Source organism: Telmatherina bonti, assembly GCF_933228915.1.
Source record: "Telmatherina bonti genome assembly, chromosome: 2".
Lineage (NCBI taxonomy): Eukaryota > Metazoa > Chordata > Actinopteri > Atheriniformes > Telmatherinidae > Telmatherina > Telmatherina bonti.
Genome location: NC_136620.1, coordinates 12,780,676 through 12,800,959, shown reverse-complemented (window position 1 = coordinate 12,800,959; position 20,284 = coordinate 12,780,676). Strand labels below are relative to the sequence as shown.

Sequence of the window (20,284 nt, the reverse complement as noted above, 5' to 3'; positions counted from 1 at the left end):
GCTCCTCAAGTATTTGAAACATTTGGAACATATTTCTACCTGATCGGGGATTGTCTTGGAATCAGTTGCTAAATCCTGATTGTGTTTCTTTGGGATTTGACGTGATTGTTTGCATGACAAGTGCTCCTCCATGGACTAACATGAGTCTGTCTGTTTCTTCCTACACTGACCAGGTGGATGGGTCATCTAACAAAAAGTCCTGGTATACAGAGTTTCCCTCAGACAGCGATTAGGCTCTGCTGGCAGCCCCAGATAGCAGACACATTTGAGCCTCATCTCGGCCAATTCTGGCATTTAAAGCCCAGTTATGTACCAGATTTGGGCCAAATATCCTTTGCTGTCTGGGAAATGTGCAACCTGGACGGCTTCCAGTTGTGCTCTGGGTTCATCCTTTTCCTGGCTCTCAATAACTGCACGCTGTGGTGTCTGTTTCAGGAGGATCATGTTTCCCATATTAACCATTGTACTGTCAGCCCTGGAAACCTTTATAACTGTACTGAATATGAAATGGATGTTTGAATACCCTCCTGTTTATGTGTTAGCATGCATACAGCCCTGTAGACAAACCTCCTGCTGGTCTCTGGTAGTTTGATGAGTTTTAGAAACTTGCTGGGTGTTGAATCTGTCATTTAACTGCAAGGTGCTGGGGTCTGGTTTCTCTGCAGGATTTGGTACAAGAAGTTAAGCAGCTGAAGAGCAAAGTGGAGGAGCTGGAGGGAGAGAAGAGCCAGTATGAGAGGAAACTCAGAGCCACCAAGGTATGCAGAATCAGGACTGCTTACATGTGTATATACATGTCACATGTTGTTTGTTTTTCTAGAAACAGCCGTAGATACGAAACAGATATTCACCCCATATCAGTATCACAGAGCCCAGAGGTATGCATAGAGAAGAGGCTGCATGGTAATGTATAATACATGTAACCAAAGAGGAAAACATCTGCAGGGCATACGTGGTCCTAATATATCAGATCATTATCAGAGCTTACAAAGAAATGAAGGTAAATGTGGGACATCTGTAGCGACGCAAAACAAACACATTCTTGCACATGATACTTCTTCTGGGTTTTTATAATAAATTATTTCATGAAGAATTTGCTTTTTTCTATTTGTAATGTTTCCAGGTAAAAAGCTAAAAGGTTCAGTGCTTAAATTGAACAAAAATTTCAGCTTTTCAGTATTATTGGTAAAACAAAAACAGTGACAGATTATGGTGCATATCCTGCCATCTTATAATATCAAAGCAAAATGGGCTCCTTGTTATGTTTTATTAGCTTATGTATTTAACCCAGAAAGAGCCAACCAATGAAGAAATGATCAGACATGTCCAAATTTTTTTCAATATTTGTCCCTTCAATAAAGTGTAAAATAAAAAAAAAAAAGTACAAAAAAAACCTTTAAAGGAATATTGGTATCATATAATATGTCAACATTTTTAGAGTGTAATCCGCTGCTTTCTGGTGTCCATTAAGCAGCAAAAGACCAAAAATCTGATTGTGTACAATTTTGAGTTTTTGAGCAAAGTTTGCACCATAAATCGATGCCAAATCTCTCAGAAACCACATGTATCATATATGTCCTGCTGGGCTCTTCTAGGTTAATAGGAAAAATGTACTTTTAAAGCAATTTTTTAAAGAAAAATCTCTGTTCATTAAAACACATAAAAAACACAATTACCTTTACTTTGTACTCAGTGACAGATAAATGTATTTTCCCAAGCAACAAGTGGACATGAACTCTTCTGCATGTTAAGTACCTTACGCCTGCTGTCTGGATGCATTATCTAGTTTCAATCACCTGATAAACATTTCACAACAGGAGAGTTCCCACATTCTCATTACAGCAGATTATCAGATCAAATCCAGCCACATGAAGTCCTATCCTTAAAAAAAGTAAATGTTGGGATGTTTTCTTTAGGCACAGAAGGAGCGGTAAAACACAACCAGTCTGTATTTCTGTGCATGATCATGTGTGCCAGTGCAGTGTGAATGTGACTGTGTGTGAACTAGAGAGATTAAGTTGATTTTCTAAAGGGGAAAAAGGGCAAACAGAACGCTGTTTTGCATGGTATAAAAAAAGGGAAAATAAATTATTAGTGGGTTTCCAAATGTGGGTTTCCATTAGTTTTTTCTTAGCTGCCCACCCAATTATCAGTATCATCTGAAAAGCACGGCAACATTTTCTCACCGTTCTGCACTTTGCTCTCAGAGATTTCCAAGCAACAAGAGGTCTGACTGAGTCTCATCTAAAACCAGCCATGCAGGCAGCAAGTTGATTTTAAATGGCCTTTTAGGCCAAAAGCTCTTCCTTCTCTACACAACAACCCTGCAAGGGAGTCTTTAAATACTCACACTGGACTGAGTTTTCCAATAGATTCATTAACTTTGAACAAAATTTCATTTTTGTGTGGATAAAAGGCTGAAATATAAATAAAAAGCTTTTAAAGATAACTGTAGATGTAGGCAAGGTGACCTGACGTGCTTCATATTTACCACACAGACAGAGGAAAAAGCATTTTCTCATTCAATTATGTGCAAGAATCTTATGCAAAAATATGTGTATTCTTCTGTTTTTTCCCCCTACATTATTAGCACAAAAAATGGTTAAAAAAAAAAAAAAAATGCAGAACAGGAATGGATTATGTCAAACTCAGTCTAAACTTATAGCTGCATATTTAAATTGGTGGTTAAGGGTAACCGAAGCTGGCCTTAGTTAGTTAGTTAGTTAGTTTGTTAGTTTTGTTTTTGTTTGTATCAATCACAATCAGTGTGTCCATTTCCAAAAAAACAATCAAGTAAAACAAAAACAAAATAGGCGGAAGCAAAGCTTGTATGCCTGATAATGTACACTTACAAGAGTTACCTGAAATTATACAAATAACAAAGCAGATGCATTACATACACAATGTGTTACTTTTATAAAAGAAAAAAATCATTTAAAAAGTTGCATATCTCTAAAAAAAAAACAACTGATAAATAATCTTTTTAAATAGAAATAAAGAATTACAATTTTTTACCTCATTACTGAGTTTATCCACAGTTGAACCCCCCAAAAGGACAAGCCCATAAACTTTATCTCAGAAGGAAAGTTTGAAGCCTGATCTTAAAGGTAGAAAGGATGTCTGCTTCCTGAGCCTAAACTAAGAGTTGGTTCTACAGAAAAGGGTCTGATAAGTAAAGGTTCTGTATTTCATCGGATGGTCAGAAACTCTGGGAATCACAAGTGAACCTGCAGACTGAGACCAAAGTACTCTGCTAAGAAAATATCTCACTATCTAAGATCCAGTGGAGCTCCGTCACTAAGACCTTTATATGCATGGACGGGTATCCTAAATTCCATTGAACAACTTGTTTGGCGTGCAGCCGACACACTCACACACGTTGTGTTTCATCGGCAGAAGGCGAGGACTGTAAGGTGGCATCTCAGAGAAATGATAGGAAACAAAACCTTTTCTACTTTTTAAGTGCCGGCAACTGTTGTTAACCTTCCTGCACCTTCATGTTTAGATTCACACCTACTGATTTAACCTTATATCACTTGCCTGTTAAATATTTAATTTAAAAAAATGTTTTCTCCTATGGAACACTGTTTTTGATTAATATCCATATTATTTTCCCTGCAATTCGTTTGAAAGTATTTGTTAAATAAATAATAATTGATAAAGATCTTTTTCTAACATATTGCTTAACACTGGTTTATTACAAAGCCGTGAAACTGTCGTTGCTTCTCTGTGCTCACAATGCTTCCTTCCTCCTCTCTTCTTCTCTATTAACCCCTCTCCATGACTTCACTCTTCTCCCCCCCATTCTCCTTTTCTTCCCACATCTTGAACTCCTGTCATTACCCTCTTCCTGTCTGCCTCTCTCTAGCTCTCTATCTCTTACTCTCTCCATGTGTGTTACCAGTCGCTCATGACCCAGCTGTCCAGCCTCAAGCTGACTGTGGAGCACACACAGCTGGAGAAGCAGCACTGGGAGGAGCGCTGGCGCAGCGCACAGGTGCCTCCTCTTCCTCCGCCTCGTCCCACTTGTCCCCTCTTTGTGCTTGCGTCTTTCCTATGATTGGTGCTGTTTTGTCCAGCAGTGCATGCTTGCATTCGTCCTTCTCTTCCTCGCATGTCCCTAATGCTGCTCTTTATTCTTTTTTATAAATTTCCTGTTCGGTTAGCTGCATTTCCTGTTTTTCCTGAATCTGTTTATCGTCCCATTGGTTATGAATTTTTTTTTTTTTGTCTGAAATCATACATGTTTAAGCAGACTGGAAAGATGAAGGTTGATATGAACATGTTCAGAAGTTGGCATGGTTTGTGAAACTGTGTGTAACCATTATATGTATGTAGCAGTCTGCTGGTTTATTATCTGCAGAGAGAAAGTAGTGTAATTCTTTCCAACTGGTGTTTTTGTAATATTTGTGACCACGAACAGACTAAAAAGATGGAAAAAGACAATAATAATGGACCAAACCTAAATAACTTTTAGCTGAGGGCAGTAAAATAACCATACAGCCCCATTCTGTAGCATCTTCCCATTTCCACCTCTGTTGTAAACCTTCAGGTGTTACGTTTGCTTTTATAGCACACCACAGTAAACACACCAGTCTGTGTACACACCTGTCTTTTGTCACCTGTTGTCTGCAGTTGCTTCAACCGCTTTATCACCGCAGTGCAGCACTTCTTCTGTTTTTAATGGTGGTTCACAAACACGTTTCTGTTGGTTGCTGCATGTTGGTGTATTTGCAGCACCGAGGATCTAAAGGTAGATAAGTGGCATAAGTGTTTATGTCCGGTGGTCTTCATGACTGTAAAAAATGAAATGCAGATTATGTTATTATGTCCATTGGATTGTGACTTAAACTCTCTGCAACCGGCTTGATGATCATGTGGAGTCATCCCAGTTATGCTTCCAACACAGTGTGATAAAAATGTGCTTTATTAATTCCCAAGGGGAAAATATATCTGAGATGTTCTGTACAAGATGAGGATAAAAGTACAAAGTAGTAATTATAAGGAATCATTGTGTAATTAATCCTGCAAGAATATTGGCTCTATTTCTATCAAACCACATCGCCGAGGGATGAAAAGAAGAAGCCAGTGCTAAAGAAATGACTTGTTTCTTGCTGGATATAAAATAAAACTGCAGTACTGATGTCCACTTGTGCAGAAAATGAGCTGTCAGAAGGGGAAATTTGATACATAGCATTCCCTTTGGGAGAGATAGCCATAGAAGATAACAGATCTGGAGATCTGGAAATAAATACATGTTAAAATTCTCCCTTTAAACAACCAGGACAGAGTGGTTTGGTTCTCAGATAGAGGGCCCCTGCCCTGCCTGAGCGGTCCTAACTGCAGTTGATATACATCAATGGGTATGATGGCATGATGTTTTTTAATTCGGACTTGATAATTCTGGATTAAATAATTCGTAATAAACATATTATCCTACAAGTTTACATGAAAATAAGATTTCAGAATGAAGGTTTACATGAAACACGTCCTTACTTAATTCCTCTTTAGAGCGGCGGGTTGGGAAGGGTTCTGATTGGACAGAGGGTGCACGTGACGTATGACGTATATCTGAAATAAACAAAGTTGGCTCCCTGCTTCTCGCCTTTTCAGTCGTAACTTGTAAAAACTACATAAGTATCAGTTTTGCCGCTATTTTTATTATGAATTTGAAGTAGCAGCTCAACACGGGCATACTACTTCACTTTTTGCAGCAACTAAGAAGGAGAAGAAAGATAGACCACCGAACACGGGAGACAAAACAACGCGCGTCATCGGGACAGGACAAGGTAACGAGCATGCTCAGAACGACCGACATTAATGTAGAGCGGAATTAAGGTTTACATGACAGAGGAATTAAATAGTTCGGAATTAAAATGCGAATAAACCAGACACTTACATCGGAATTTAGTTTAATTCCAAACAGAAATTAGCATTAGGAATTGAGTGTTTCTATGGTCGTTTTTTATCAGTTTAAAGCGGAATTAACTTTTATTCTGGATCAAACAGGAATCAAAATTTCCATGTGAACGTAGCAAATGTCATTTGAAAGTTACACAAATCAAATCAAATTTTCACACTGTGGTCCCGTAACGATTCAGCATCCATCCTGCGTCCTGTCTCTTCTCTGAACTCTCTCCAGCCAGTCAAAGTCAGTCTGATCTTGATTCTTAAGTTCGTTCTTGCTTTCTCATGTTCTCTCTCTCTTGCTGAATCAGCCTTGGTGCACATTCACAGCAGCTATTGAGTAGCTGTCATGTGATACGTTGCTGTAAAAGCAAAATGCAGCTGTAAAGTGACGCTTTGGGCTGGAACACAAAGTTGTGAATTGTGGTTTTTCAGCCTCAGGCAATTACAGCTTCAGGAATGTGCATAATGAATGTCAGGGCACCATCACAACAAGTCATAGGCACATTGTTTTAAGGTAAAAAATATTATGTAATACTGCTTTAACATCATGTGACATGTTGTGCAGCTTCTAACCCTTCAGTAAGAGTTGTGCATGTATCCCTTTACAGGCTTCATAAGGTCATTTTTCATCAATAAAACACAATTCACACCGCTTTAAGTGAGATTTTAAATCAGTGACATGTATGGCAGTTCACCTCTGTGGTAGTTTTTGTCATATTGAGTGAGTGTGTGTGTATGTGGGTGTGTTGCTTGTATTTGCAGCGAGGCTATCAGATTGATAAAGACGTGTTTTTTACTTTGCAGTTCCTGTGTTACAGTGCGTTCACAACATAACTGAGTTGTTAAAATGATTTAAAACATAAAAATGAATGTAACATTTTTCTGAATGAAAATTTAATTGATAATTTTAAGAACTCATTACAGCTGAATGCTATATTTATTGGAAAGTTGAAGAACTTAGCCCAGTTCTTTGCAACAAACTTTATGGTATTAATTCTTTGTATTATAACATCGGTGATATTATGGGGTGGTAAGGGAGTAAACAAAAAAGCAAACCAAAAAATAAATAAATAAAACAAACAAAAAAAAGCTTGTAGCACTTCATGGAAGGACCTGGGTCCAACTGGACAGTCCACCAGCACCTTCCTACGATGTCCTCCACTGTTTTATTTCGTGCTTGTGTTGTTCTCACTCATATGTAAGTCGCTTTGGATAAAAGCGTCTGCTAAATGACTGTAGAATAAAATAGAATAGAATAGCTGAAAGAGTAAATGTACAGATCTGAGTGAACTTTTATGTATCTTTTTCATTAAACTGAACAGACGAGCATGAAGTGGGATGTCAAATCTTGACATTGTGTGGATATGTCTCTGGTTGTACTGGCCTCATTGGAAGTGATGGGAGGTGGAAAAGTGTTTCAGACACTCGGTGAAGTGTGAATCAACCCGTAGCTGTTAGTCACAACGCTGTCATGTCAGTCACATTAGCTGCCCAATGCTGATAGATTGAAGGTGATACCCTGATGCAAATAATCTTATTTTTTGTCCAAAATGAACATGCTTGTTGGTTCAGCTGCGCTGTCAGCGAGTATGGAGAGAGCAGTGGTGGATTTTTTGTTTAACACTTTGGAAAGTTGAGCTGATTCCAACAAAAGTATGTGACAAACCACATGAGTTGCTCAGTGCTGATTTAATTTTCCTAATGAGAAGTTTAGTGTGAGTTTGTTGGCTCATCAAGCTGTGCATCCATCTCTGTTCAGCCCATTAGTCATTACATTTGACAAAAGACTTGTTTTTAAGGAAAGACAAGCAGCTCAGTTGCCTGAAACATGCATCATGTAGATATCCAGTGACCTGGAAGACTACGCTAGTTTACAGTCATTTGCTTTGTCTTCCTCCACAGGCAGAAATCTCAGACCTGCAGCAGATCTTGGCCTCCAAAGACACCGAGATAGAGTGCCTGCAGACCCAGCTGCTGGCCAGAGGCGGCAGCGCCAATGACAACGCGGAGCGAGGTACGAAAAGTCTGACCAATCGCTGCTGTTCCACTTCTGTCAGTGCAGATGTGTGAGAGACAGCCAGCGATATGCACATCTGTCAGCTGCGATTACTGTCACACGGGTGTAAAACTCTGATCCTCCAGTGCTGCTATCCAGTGTGTGTTGTTTCCCTGCTCCAACACACCTGACTGAAATTACCGGGTCATTGTGAAGAATTTGGATCCATTTGATTAGAATCAGGTGTGGAGGAGCAGGGAAACAACAAAAACCTGCAAGACAGAGTGTCCCTCGAAACCCAGTCTGACTTCCCTGCTCTAACGTGTTCTTCTCTCCTCTGAAATGTGCTTTGCTTGTTCTCGACTCTCCGCTGCCCTCTGCTGTAGAGGAGGTGTATATCAAGCAGCTGATTAACAAATGTAAGGCATGGATGTGCTTGCTGTTGCTGTGGGTCCACTCTCCAACCAAACTTCCCAACCAGTGAAGACAATTTGACAGCTGGGTTTTTATGTGGTTGTAAAATGTAAAAATAACCAGTTAGCAAAGGTTTTGGTTTGAGACTGAACCACATTAACAAACTCTGTGTGTGTGTCTTCATGCAAACCATTTCATGGTGCGGTCACCCTCAGCATCCTTTCAAACAAACAGCGTTGCTTCATGTGAAACAGGATGGTGTCATTAAACCTTAGAGCTTAGTGGGATTTTGGTATGGCACGTGGAATTTTTATACCAATCTTGGATATCAGAATTCTGGCTGTCTATATTAAATACAGCAGCAGAAGGGCCGAGACTTTTAATATCCTGACAAAGTGAGAGTCATTTCACAGCACTCATATTATTGAAACTGGCTCCCGAGCAGCGATAACGTTACATTCTGCATAGATCTGTCAAAGACATGCTGCGGCTCCACAGACACACACACACACACTTTTCCCTGTTCATCATTTATCTTTCTGTCCAGTTCTGCTCGTCTCCTCTTCTTTGCAGCTTCCCCTCAGATTAAAACTGATGACTACATTTTCACCGACATCATTTCACAGTTCTTCTGTGAGTTTTTCTCCAGTTTCCCAGATTTAACAGACATCAGCAACATTTAACAGGACTTTATATCCTGCTCATTGCAAAGCTGCTTCCAGTTTTTTTTTACTATTTAGGCATTTAGGTATCTTCAGCGGTGTGGTTAAAACTCAGTGCTGCTCTTTTTCACAGTGCAGTCCTTTTTAAATGATGTGGAACTAGTCGCACACAGAAATTACATGTAAACTTCTAGTTTGTTTCCATAAAATTAGATCTGTTGCACAGAACACTAAATGATTTTTTTAGTCATTTAACTGAGAAATGAATTAAGTTTACTTTAGCTGGTGTTCCTAATATGTTAGCTATTTACCTTGTAAGTTTCCAACCTTAAAACGCGGCGATCCTGACATCTATTACATGCTGCTACCAACACACCCGCTGCTGGAACACTCTGGCTGATTCAGCAAGAGGACATTAATGAAGGAGGAGAACAAGTGGCTGCAGAGATCTCACAGTACTGGTAGGATACAAGATGGACACTGAATTAGCCGTCAGGAGGGAAAATCTGCAAAGGTTCTGTAGTGCATCTTAAATCGGAAGTGCTGAACTTTGCAGATTCTCTACTTTGGCACTTATGAAGGTTCATTTGGAGTTAGTCTTGCATCCTGTTTCTTCTCTGCGTTCTGAAGCGAGGAAGATTCAGTCCAGCATTGTTTAATCTCTCGCTCTGCAGCTTCCTCTCTTTGTTGTCCGTACTTCCCCCGATAATATCCTCTTAGATTTCTATAATAAATCAGCGTGTTGATAATACCAGGGTTTGGTGTTTGAGGCGATGCCGTAAAGCACATCGCAGCTGCAACGTGAGGCTCAACATAAAGTTATGAAGCCTCAGGGGGCTGCAGGGCAGTAGCCCCTCCAGGAATGTACATATTGTCATAATGTGGGTCATCACAGGGAGTCACAAGTGTTACTTTAACCCTTTAAAGTCCAAACCAAGGAAAAATTAAGAAGGTTAAAGTTTTTTTTATTTTTGTTTGTTTCGGGGTGTTTTGTTTTGTTTTTTTTGTTTTTGTTTTTTTTTTTTCTTTTTTGTCTTCTCTTTTGGAAAATGATAAGATTTTCCCCCAAAATTATTGAGATGAAAGTTAGTAAAACAGCAAAATTTGAAATCTAATTGGGATTACAAACATGTTTGTCATTACATACCCACAGCAAGAGCGAACGATTGTTCAGGCATTTATTTCTACAAATTTTCTATTAAAATTCATTCTAGCCAATAAAACTGTAGCTTTAACATTTTTCAAAGCTTTTAGCTGTTCAGGACTATTTTGTTTCAGAAAACTGTGTTTACCACCACGCTGCACAAAAAGCCAAAGGCACACACAATGTCTTGTGTGAAGAAAAACTCAAACAGAAATAAAGGACACATAACATGAAATAAGGTAAAGTACTGCACATCAGGAAAAGTTAAAGAATAAAAAAGCGCCTTAAGAAAACTTTTAAAAATGTCCAGATTCAGAAGCAGACCTGATATGAAGGAGAAGGTCGTTGCAAAGGAACGGCCTCCCTGCTGAAAGGGACACCGTACGGTTTAAACATCAATGTTTGTGTTTGATACGTCACCCCAGGTTGCATTTCCTCTCGTTTGATATGTTTATTAGAAAACAAGTAATAACATGAAAAAAAACCCAAAACCAAACAATGGTTCGAATGTAAACCCAATGCATCTTTTCATTATAATTTTTTCCTGTTTTTACAGACATGACCCCATACAACACAAGAACAAAAAGACAACCAAACAAACAACAACTAAAAAAGGGGGGGGTAAATGAGAAGAGGGTGTAGGAAAGGGGGGAGGGGGTCAAAGGGCTGGGCAAGTCTCAAGTTGATTCAAAGAAGTCTAAAAATGGTTGCCATTTCTATTGAATGTATTCAGAGACCTTAGTCTGGAATATCAAATTTTCTCAACGTTTAATTAATTAATAGATTTTGAAAACACCTTTGACATTGTATCAAAATAAGCTTGCCAAAAATTTACAAGAGTTGGGCAGGAGAAAAACATGTGTGTGAGGTGACAAGGTGAGCCGTTACATCTATCACAGATATCAATGGAGCCTGGAAATATCTTTGCTAATCTAGTTTTTGAGTAATGACATCTGAACAGAACTTTAAATGGAATAAGAGTCAAACGTGCACAGATTGAAGTCTTATGTATCAAAGTCAATGCAGAATCAATGCGGTTGCATTTACAAGTTCACAGACGTCTCTAATCTTTTGTTAAAACCATCAAACTTCAAAGTGATGTGGCAGAGTTTCAGTTGATGTAGAAATGTCAGCGACATGCGGGTTATTTAGAAAGAAATGTAGGAGTTGTGATATCTTTATTAAGTCCAGAAGCATCTCTTCACTAAGCTCCTCTTACAGACGAGTGTCTGGATTTGAAAGGATGATTATTTTCATCGGGTGCAGGTTTGTGTGTGTGTGTGTGTGCGTGTGTGATCATGCTTTTCTTGCTTTGCTGCACACAGTTGTTGTGCTTTACTGTCGACAACGTCACCATTTGTCCCAGGTGGTGGTGTGTGGGTATTTCTGCTGTCAGTGTGTATTTGTTTCGTTTGTTTATTTGCATTACCATGGTTGTCCCGTCTGTCACCAGCATCGCTCCAGGCACCCATCAGGCGTCGTGAATTAACTAGCATGGGAGTTCTGCAGGATCCATGTTCATTTCTTCTTCTTTATCCTTTTTTAGACCAGGAATACCAAAGGCTGAAGGTGGGGATGGAGTCTTTGTTAGCTTCAAATGACGAAAAGGTAAATTAATTTGCTCGTTTTCCAACTACGACTCCAACCTGCTGGGTTTAAAACGACGTCACGTTTCTGTCATGTTTGTTTGCAACAGGATCGCCGTATAGAGGAGTTGACTATTCTGCTCGGCCAGTGCAGAAAGATGAGGGATGTGATCGCTCTCACACAGGGTAAGAGTTGCATCTGTCTCCGTTTGGATGAGTTTTCTCCTTGCTGCTGATCATGTCTGTGTTTATCTACCAGGGAGTAGTGAAGAGGAGCTGAGCAGCAGCTTGAAGCTCAGAGCCATCACACACAAAGCACACTCTGACATCATGAGATCAGAGGTACTTTCACACGATATCTAGTCCATGCAACACGTAGACATTCATGCTCTGAGCTGCGAGTTCAAATATTTATCCTCGAAGGGTCAATTATGTGTTGTTTGTTGATAAAACAATAAATGATAAAAGTGTTTTGTGCCTGCAGATGTCATCCCGAGGGTCCTCTCCGCTCATCCTGTCCTCGTCTCCTTTCCAGAGAGAGTTGGATTCAAGGTATCAGCTCACACTTCAGATAGAGAACACACACGCATCACCACACAGAGACAACTCATCCGCTGTGTATTTTAGTTTCCAGAACTCTATGGAGACATCGCTGGTGCCACTGGGAGACACGACTTTCCTAAATGGATCATGGTAAGCACCGCTGCAGCAACTCAAGCTGCACATGAGCACGAGCTGATTGAGCAGAAGAAAGACGGATTTGTTTTGTTCTGCAGGCATCGGCGCAGGTTACTCTCCAGCAGCCTGGAGGAGCTGCAGAGTGGTTCCCTACAAAAGGTTCAGATTTACTCAGAATTACACTGAATCAACTAAATTATCTTCTACATCTGCTTCTCTGATTTCACTTCTCTAACACAACTCTCTTTTACTTTTAACAGTGATGTTCAATCTGCGTGATTGCTAACATGTTAAATCTCTGTATGTGTGTGTGTGTGTGTGTGTGTGTGTGTTTCCGTCTCCCTTCGTCTCTCCTTCGTCTGTTGGCTTCAGGCTGTTGAGGTCCAGCCAGTTGAAAGTGAATCAGACATAGTGGCAGAGGTACTGATCTGCTTCATGATGACATCCATCCCATCCCAGCACACTTCATGTTTCATATCCCATCTTCCTCCATCGCAGGAGTTTTTATACATTTCTTGTGGGAAGCAAAGGACCTTTAAATAAAGCTTTAAAACACCTCAATCACATGCATTTTTTATTTTTAAATATTCATAATTTGCACATCCTTTAGAGGTAAATCAAAGTTGGACCTATACTTTACAACATCCATGGAAAAAAATGTAAGAATAAAATAAAAACACCTGAAAATGTAGAAATCAGATAAATATTTTGTCTTTCATAAAACACTAAACAACTGTAGATTTCTCGTCTCCGCGGCTGCTTTAAGTTGTAAACTGTGTTTCAGCAACTGTTGAGTTCTTACTTTAATGACGCATATGAATGAACCTATTTATGTTAGATTGCTTAAAAGTTGCTCCTGTAAATATGTATATCTCTTCGCTTCTTTAGCACAGATTAAAATGTGTTTTATTTGTGCAACAGTTTATCAATTTAAACAATAAAATGTGCATGTTTCTGGTGCTGCTAAAGACTTCAGTCATATTAAAAATAGATTAGTTTAATTATAAGCTTTCATTTATCAGGACGTAATTATGTCAAACAGGAAATGCCACATTTCATTGTATCATTATTTATTTACAAAATTATACAAAGATAAATACAAATTGTGAAAAATGAAGTGCACCTTTACAGTTAATTATTATGTTTTATTATTATGATGCCCTCATCCACTACTACTACACTCCCATTAGATTTAATGGGAACGGGATCTCAGACCTTTGAGCTGTAGTGTGCATAAAAGTCTAAAAATGAATATCTTCTGTGCTAAAATTAAAATTAATTTTAAAGCATAATTAAAGAAAAAAGTGAAAAAGGGAATAAAATGCATTAAAAACAGTAAATAATAAAGGTTTACACTCAATAACAACCAAAAAGAAAAAAACTTTCCAGATATTTCCCTTTATATCATTATTGAAGAAATAACGTGCAGCATAAACATAAAATGATAGATAGATAGATAGATAGATAGATAGATAGATAGATAGATAGATAGATAGATAGATAGATAGAAGTTCATGGTGTTTAACGGTTCCTTTTAAAAAAAAAAAAAAAAAAAAGAATTTCACATTTATAATTTATTTTTATTTTTAAGCCACAAGAAGATGAAATCTTTAGACAACAGTCTCTGTCTGCTGCTGTCAGTTTTATTTCCCTCTTTATTTTACTATATAATTTCTACAACCACATATAAGTTCACTGTTTGGACATGAATGGAAAATAATGCTGTGGAAATGACGGTGGTTAATAGTTTAGCTGATAAAAAGTCAGCAGGATGACAGAAAGGAGCGATAATGCTACTTTTAACTAATAAAATGCTGAAGTTTGCTCTTTATACAACCAGATATGTATCTTGTCTATCGTGTAAAAATGTTTTATCTGGCGCTCCCGGTGCCATTTGACCACTCGACCCCTAATCTGAGTGTTCCCTCTGTAAGGAAAAAAAAAAAAAACCTCTGGATTACAGCCTCATACTCTTAATCTGCAAACACACTCACACACATGATGCCCATACACACACACATACATTTACAGAAGGGCCAAGACTCACCTGAAGTGACTGTCAGGAGTGTTTGGCATCAACACTGCCTCCCAGCTGTTTCTCTCTGCTGGCCTTTCTCTGCTTAGTCTTTCAGAGCCCCGCTGACTTTGATGCCTGGTCAGATCCTGGCATCATCAGACGTTCACCCTCCAGAGAGCATTCTGTTATGCAACAGAGCGAAAGGGCGATTCACTCCATTGCCCCACATTTATCTGGTGAAAGACATAAGAAGCTCAGGACGCGTAAAGCCACTGAGATCAGAGCCGGAGAATCCACAAAAGCATCAAATGATGTTCCCATCTCCACATATTCACATTTATTTAGAAGAACATTATGAAGTTTGAGTGCATAACATTAAAAACTGTCGATGCTGCAGCTTTATAGCAGACATTATGGTAATTTATTTGAAATGCAGCTGCGGAGAAGGCTTAAAGATTAATGTACTGTCTGTTTTTTTTGCAGAACCCCCATATGGAGCTGAGTAAGTACCAGACTATGCCGGGAAAACTGAGTAAAAAGAATGAACCGAGGCCTGAGCTGAACGGCGACAGAGGGAGAGACGAGTATTTATCTCCTGTCCAGCTGACTCCTGCTCACAGCCACGAGAAGGACTGCAGTCTCAGTGAGTTTCTGCTTCTTTACACGAGACTTTAAGACCAAAATAATCTACTTGACTTATTACTGAATGGCTGTTATGAATAAATCCATGTTTTGGAGTATCAGAGTCCACTTATTCGGGTTCTTGCCGAGGATGTGATGTTTGTTTCCAAAGCATGCCTGTTAGCTTAGCTTAGCAGGGGGAACAGCAGCAGGTTGGTTCTGTCCACATATCAGAAAATCCCCTCATGAAACCCCAAACCCTCCCCGATCAGCATGACCATTCCTTACCTGCATGTCCGGCGGCTTCTTGGCTCTGACTTCCTGGAGTCCTGTTGTCTGTGGCAACCAGGTTCAGAGCTCAGAGGGGCGACTTCGGGTTTAACCCTGATAGGTTTTTACTTTTGAATCAAGATTATTATTATGGCTGAGACGATATGCTTTCGTCCCAATACGATTCAGATTTTTTTGGGTATCAATTTGATTTAAATTGTGATTCTCACAATTCTTTAATGTTGCTCATTTTTGTGGACTTAAAACAAAAGAAAAATGTCCAAAACTTTTTATGCTCGTCATTTTTCTTCATTTCATTTCAATTCAATTAAGTAAAAAGAGCAATAAAAAAAAAAAAAAGACAAAAAGTGTCTAATGGATTATTTTTATTTATTTGGGAAAAAAATTAAAAGGATTTTTTTTAAACTAAAAAATTTTTTTTTTTTGTTAAAAAAAAAATTTATTATGCTAACCAGAGGATATCACCATGGCAACTTAAGCTATTAATCTGTTACAGAGCAGATCATCTCTGCGATAAGTAACTTCACGATAAGCAGAGTGAAGTAATAAATCAAAGCCATCTCAAACCTCCAACCTTTGTCTTTTAACAATAAATAAGCTTCCTTCTGTGGCATTTTGGGTATTTTTTATCCATCCTGGTTATAAAATAACAAATATATTTATCATTCAAGAGGTTACAAAATTTTTACCTGTGAAACCATCTTAGCATTGTATGCTCTGCATTTTTCCAAATCATGTTTATGTTGCTTCTTCATGTGGTCTAAGTACAGTGAAAGACAGTATTTGTGCCTTAGTCGTGTCAAATATCTTTTTTTTATTAAAAAGAAATAATAATCAGGTGCCAACACCTTTATTGAATTTTAACCCCGAACACCTCTTGCCTAATGTTTTCTCCAGCTTCCCGCAAACCTTAACTGGACTAAGCGGTTAAGAAAATGAATGAATGAATCAATAACCCCTTAACACCCAACCCAAGAAATAATGGGCTTTTTTTGTGGAGTCTTTATTTGGTATTAAACCAAATGTAAAATATTTTAATCAGTTGCATATATTTAGCATTTATTTCCATGCTTTACATTAGCATATTATTTTATTGTAGTGCAGAGGGTAACCACCAGGGGGCGGAAGACAAGATTCAGATTGTGTACAACATGGTTTTGAGCAGTTTTTACCATAAAGTGATGCAGTAGGACTCAGAAACTATGTGGAGTAAATAAGTTGCTCAGTGTGGTTACCATACATAGATGAAATTAGTAACAATTACAAATCTTTGCCAGTAAATTTTCCCTATATGTAAGAACTGGTTATTTGCATGAACAGATAATGTAAACTAACTGTATGAATTCTCCATGCTGAATAACTCTTTGTTAATGAACTTTACGTCACATGCTTCCTTTTCTCCTCCTGTCTGCTGTGCTGTTGGATTTCTCTTTTTGCTCTTTGTGCTTTGGCTGCAGTTCGATGCAGGAGTGCCAGCGCTCCAGCTTTAGGTACTGTACGCTCTCACAGAAACTCAAACGTGAACACTGACAATACACTTCCAAGAGAATCCACTTAGTGCGCTAATATTCATACTCTGAAATCACACAAATACACGCTGTACGACCAACAAAAACACCACTTATCTCCTGAAGAAAACAAGATGTTTCCTGTCAGAGGTGAGCCGAGTTAGGCTGAGTAAGGATCAAGCAACCCCAAAGCCGAGAATATTAGGACTCTGTGACTCCTGATGAGAGCTTTCGAAGATGAAGCCCTGCTTGTTAACATTTGCATTTGCAGAAACAATTGTGCACTTTGAGCTAAACGATATAAAAGCAGTCAGTATCTGTTGCTGTAGAGACGGAGCTTAAAGCAGGAGGAGTGCAGGCTTACAGGATAGTTCAGCTGAGGGGTCCCAAAGTAAGAATACAATGATGAAACCTGACCTTCCCTTTACTCGTGTGGTTTCATCTAACCATACAACCTGCTCAACAATCCAGAGACGGCTATTCACTTATATTCAGCATGTATACAGCATGTATATAGCATGTATACGGCACGTATACAGGACATGTACGGCACATATACATCACAAATACAGCATGTATACATGCTGTATACAGGACATATACAGCACGTATACAGTACAATATCAGCACATACACAGCACGTATACGGCACATATACAGGACTTATGCAGCATGTATACAGGATGTATACGACACGTATATGTCACAAATACAGTATGTATACAGGATGGATACAGCAGTATACAGGACAATATCAGCACATAAACAGGACGTATACAGCACAAATACAGCACTATACAGCACGTATACGGCACATACACTGCACGTATATAGTACAAATACAGCAGATATACAGGACATACACTACTCACAAAAAGTTAGGGATATTTGGCTTTCAGGTGAAATTTATGGAAAATGCAATATGTTCATGCTACAGTGATATAATATCATAAAAGTAAGACATTTAAGTAGAAGGATGCACTACTGATTTCCTCATCTCAAAAAATTCATTCAACACAAAAGGTAACAACAATGGTAGTTACACCACAACAAAAAATTTGAACGTCTCAATATCTCGTCATGTGACCTTGAGCATTAATTACAGCTTGACAACGACGTCTCATGCTGTTCACAAGGCAACTTATTGCCTGCTGAGGCATGGCATCCCACTCTTCTTGAAGGGCAGCCCTCAGGTCATTGAGGTTCTGGGGTGCAGGGTTTCGAGCCTCTACACGACGGCTCAGCTGATCCCACAGGTTTTCAATGGGATTCAGGTCTGGAGAGAGTGCAGGCCATTCCATTTGAGGTACACCAGTCTCCAACAGCCGTTCCCTGATGATGCGGCCTCGATGAGCAGGAGCATTGTCGTCCATGAAGATGAAATTAGGCCTGTGCTGTTCATGTAGGGGCACAATCACTGGATTAATGATGTTATTCAGGTAGTATGGGCTTGTCACTGTACCATTCACAAAGTGTAGGGCAGTTCTGTACCAAGTGGACACCCCTGCCCACACTGTAACACCCCCACCACCAAAAGCTCGCCTGGTGACAGCAGTGGCTGATGCATAGCGCTCTCACTGACGTCTCCAACATCGTTGCCGGCCATCATTTCTGCTCAGTGTGAATCGACTTTCATCAGAGAACAGCACTGAGGCCCACTGGTTCCTCGTCCAGCGTAAATGCTCCCTGGCCCATGCAAGACGATGATGCCTGCGCCTGGTGGTGTGGTCAGGTACCCGTGCAGGTCGTCTAGCACGCAGACCACGCTGATGTAAACGGTTTAGAATGGTCTGACGTGACACTTGGGTGCCTCTCACCTCTCTTAAACGTGCCTGGAGTTGAGTGGCATTCATCATCCGGTTTCTCAGGGCAGTGTTCACAATGTAGCGGTCATCAGCACGGGATGTGGCCAAAGGACGTCCACTTCTAGGCCTTTCTGTGACTCTTCCAGTCTCTCCATATCTCTGTTGCAACCTGCTGATGACACTCTGTGACACTCCAAGCTCAGTGGCCACTTCTGTCTGAGAACGTCCTGTTTGAAGCATCGCAATGGCAAGGGACTGTTGTTCCATTGTTAGGTGTCGTCTTGGTCTCATGATGTCAAAATGTGAACAGCATGATGAGGACAACTGTTTAAACACCAGCTCTAATTGGACCAGGACATTTATTGGTCAATTCAAGGATCACACACCTGCCGTGATTTTTGCCGTTAAGCTCCTTGTTAGAGAACAGCAACTTGTGCAAAATTTATTGAAACATTTAACAGTTGGACATGTGCATTTAAAAGCTTAGAGAAGATCACATTAAGTTCACCTGTACAGGTTTGAATGCATTTTAGGCTTCTTGTGAAATTTCACCCAAAAGCTGAATATCCCTAACTTTTTGTGAATAGTGTATGTATATACAGCATGTATCCAGCAGTTATGCAGCATTATTATAGAGAAAAATAAGCGTGACTAATGGTGGCCTTTGGTTTTTCTCTGCTTTCTTCTTGCCTCACTAACCTCCTCTGCCTCAGGATCTCCAGGAAAACATGACCTCTATGATGTTGGTGGGTACTGAACATCAGCTGTGCAGTTGTAACTGTTATTATGCTGAGAGGAGTTATGATGGTGGAAGTTTCTTCCATATGGAGCCGCATGGGTCATTTTCCCTGAAAATAAGTTGTAAATGTGATCAGTTAGCTCAATTTCTTTCGTTTTTTTTTTTTTTCTTTTTCTTATTTAATTAGTTTTTTGCCCTTCTACTTGAATTTAGGGAAGAATTGCAATTAAATTATGTGATTTTTCCAGTTAAACCACTTCCTCTGATGTTATTGACACTGAATAAAGGAGGTCAAGTTGTAGAAGACCAGCAGCTCAAAGGGTTTTGTGTCTTTGTGGTCATTTTACATTTTATGGATTTATTTAATGTCTGTTTGCAGCTGGTGTGCATGTTCCTTGTGATTTTTGAGTATTTTGTTTGTTTTTGTATTTTTATGCATCTTTTCACTTATTCTGCATGTTTGCAGTCATTTGGTCTCAGATATTTCTCATCTCGTGATTCAGCAGCTAGCTTGTTTTGCTTTAATTTAGGCTCTTTTTTTTTTGCTTGTTTATGTTATTGTGTTTAGGTTGACCTGCAGTTCTGATGTTTTAACACACACACACACACACACACACACACACACACACACACACACACACACACACACACACATAAGGACATTAAAATCAAAACGTTTACCCTGAAACTCAAACAAGCAAAACTCCCATGGTTCATACATCTGTCCTTCCAGCCACCTGTCTAAGGTGTTACACTTCTTATGTAATCCAAGAAAGCGTCTAATTCCTCTCTTATATTCAGTCAGAGTTTGAGATGTACAAAATTAATGCAACTAATGACTGATCTTGTGGACTTGGCCCATGATTTAATCCTGACCAGTGCTTTAAGTGGAACAAAATAAGTGGTGGTACTC

The 20,284-nt window shown here is 39.3% G+C and overlaps 1 protein-coding gene across 1 annotated transcript in view; it reads left to right on the top strand.

Annotated features, from left to right (window-relative positions):
• ppfibp2b (PPFIA binding protein 2b) overlaps positions 1 to 20,284 on the top strand; it is a gene marked incomplete at its 5' end in the record, with an annotated part of 77,701 nt that overhangs the window by 47,026 nt on the left and 10,391 nt on the right. Inside the window, 14 exons of the mRNA XM_079248421.1 lie at positions 666 to 758; positions 3,869 to 3,997; positions 7,813 to 7,924; positions 8,293 to 8,325; positions 11,673 to 11,734; positions 11,823 to 11,898; positions 11,972 to 12,054; positions 12,197 to 12,264; positions 12,340 to 12,405; positions 12,489 to 12,549; positions 12,763 to 12,810; positions 14,891 to 15,050; positions 16,777 to 16,809; positions 19,346 to 19,378. Coding sequence (XP_079104547.1) covers positions 666 to 758; positions 3,869 to 3,997; positions 7,813 to 7,924; positions 8,293 to 8,325; positions 11,673 to 11,734; positions 11,823 to 11,898; positions 11,972 to 12,054; positions 12,197 to 12,264; positions 12,340 to 12,405; positions 12,489 to 12,549; positions 12,763 to 12,810; positions 14,891 to 15,050; positions 16,777 to 16,809; positions 19,346 to 19,378 — 1,057 coding nt within the window. The remainder of the gene's footprint in view (positions 1 to 665; positions 759 to 3,868; positions 3,998 to 7,812; positions 7,925 to 8,292; positions 8,326 to 11,672; positions 11,735 to 11,822; positions 11,899 to 11,971; positions 12,055 to 12,196; positions 12,265 to 12,339; positions 12,406 to 12,488; positions 12,550 to 12,762; positions 12,811 to 14,890; positions 15,051 to 16,776; positions 16,810 to 19,345; positions 19,379 to 20,284) is intronic.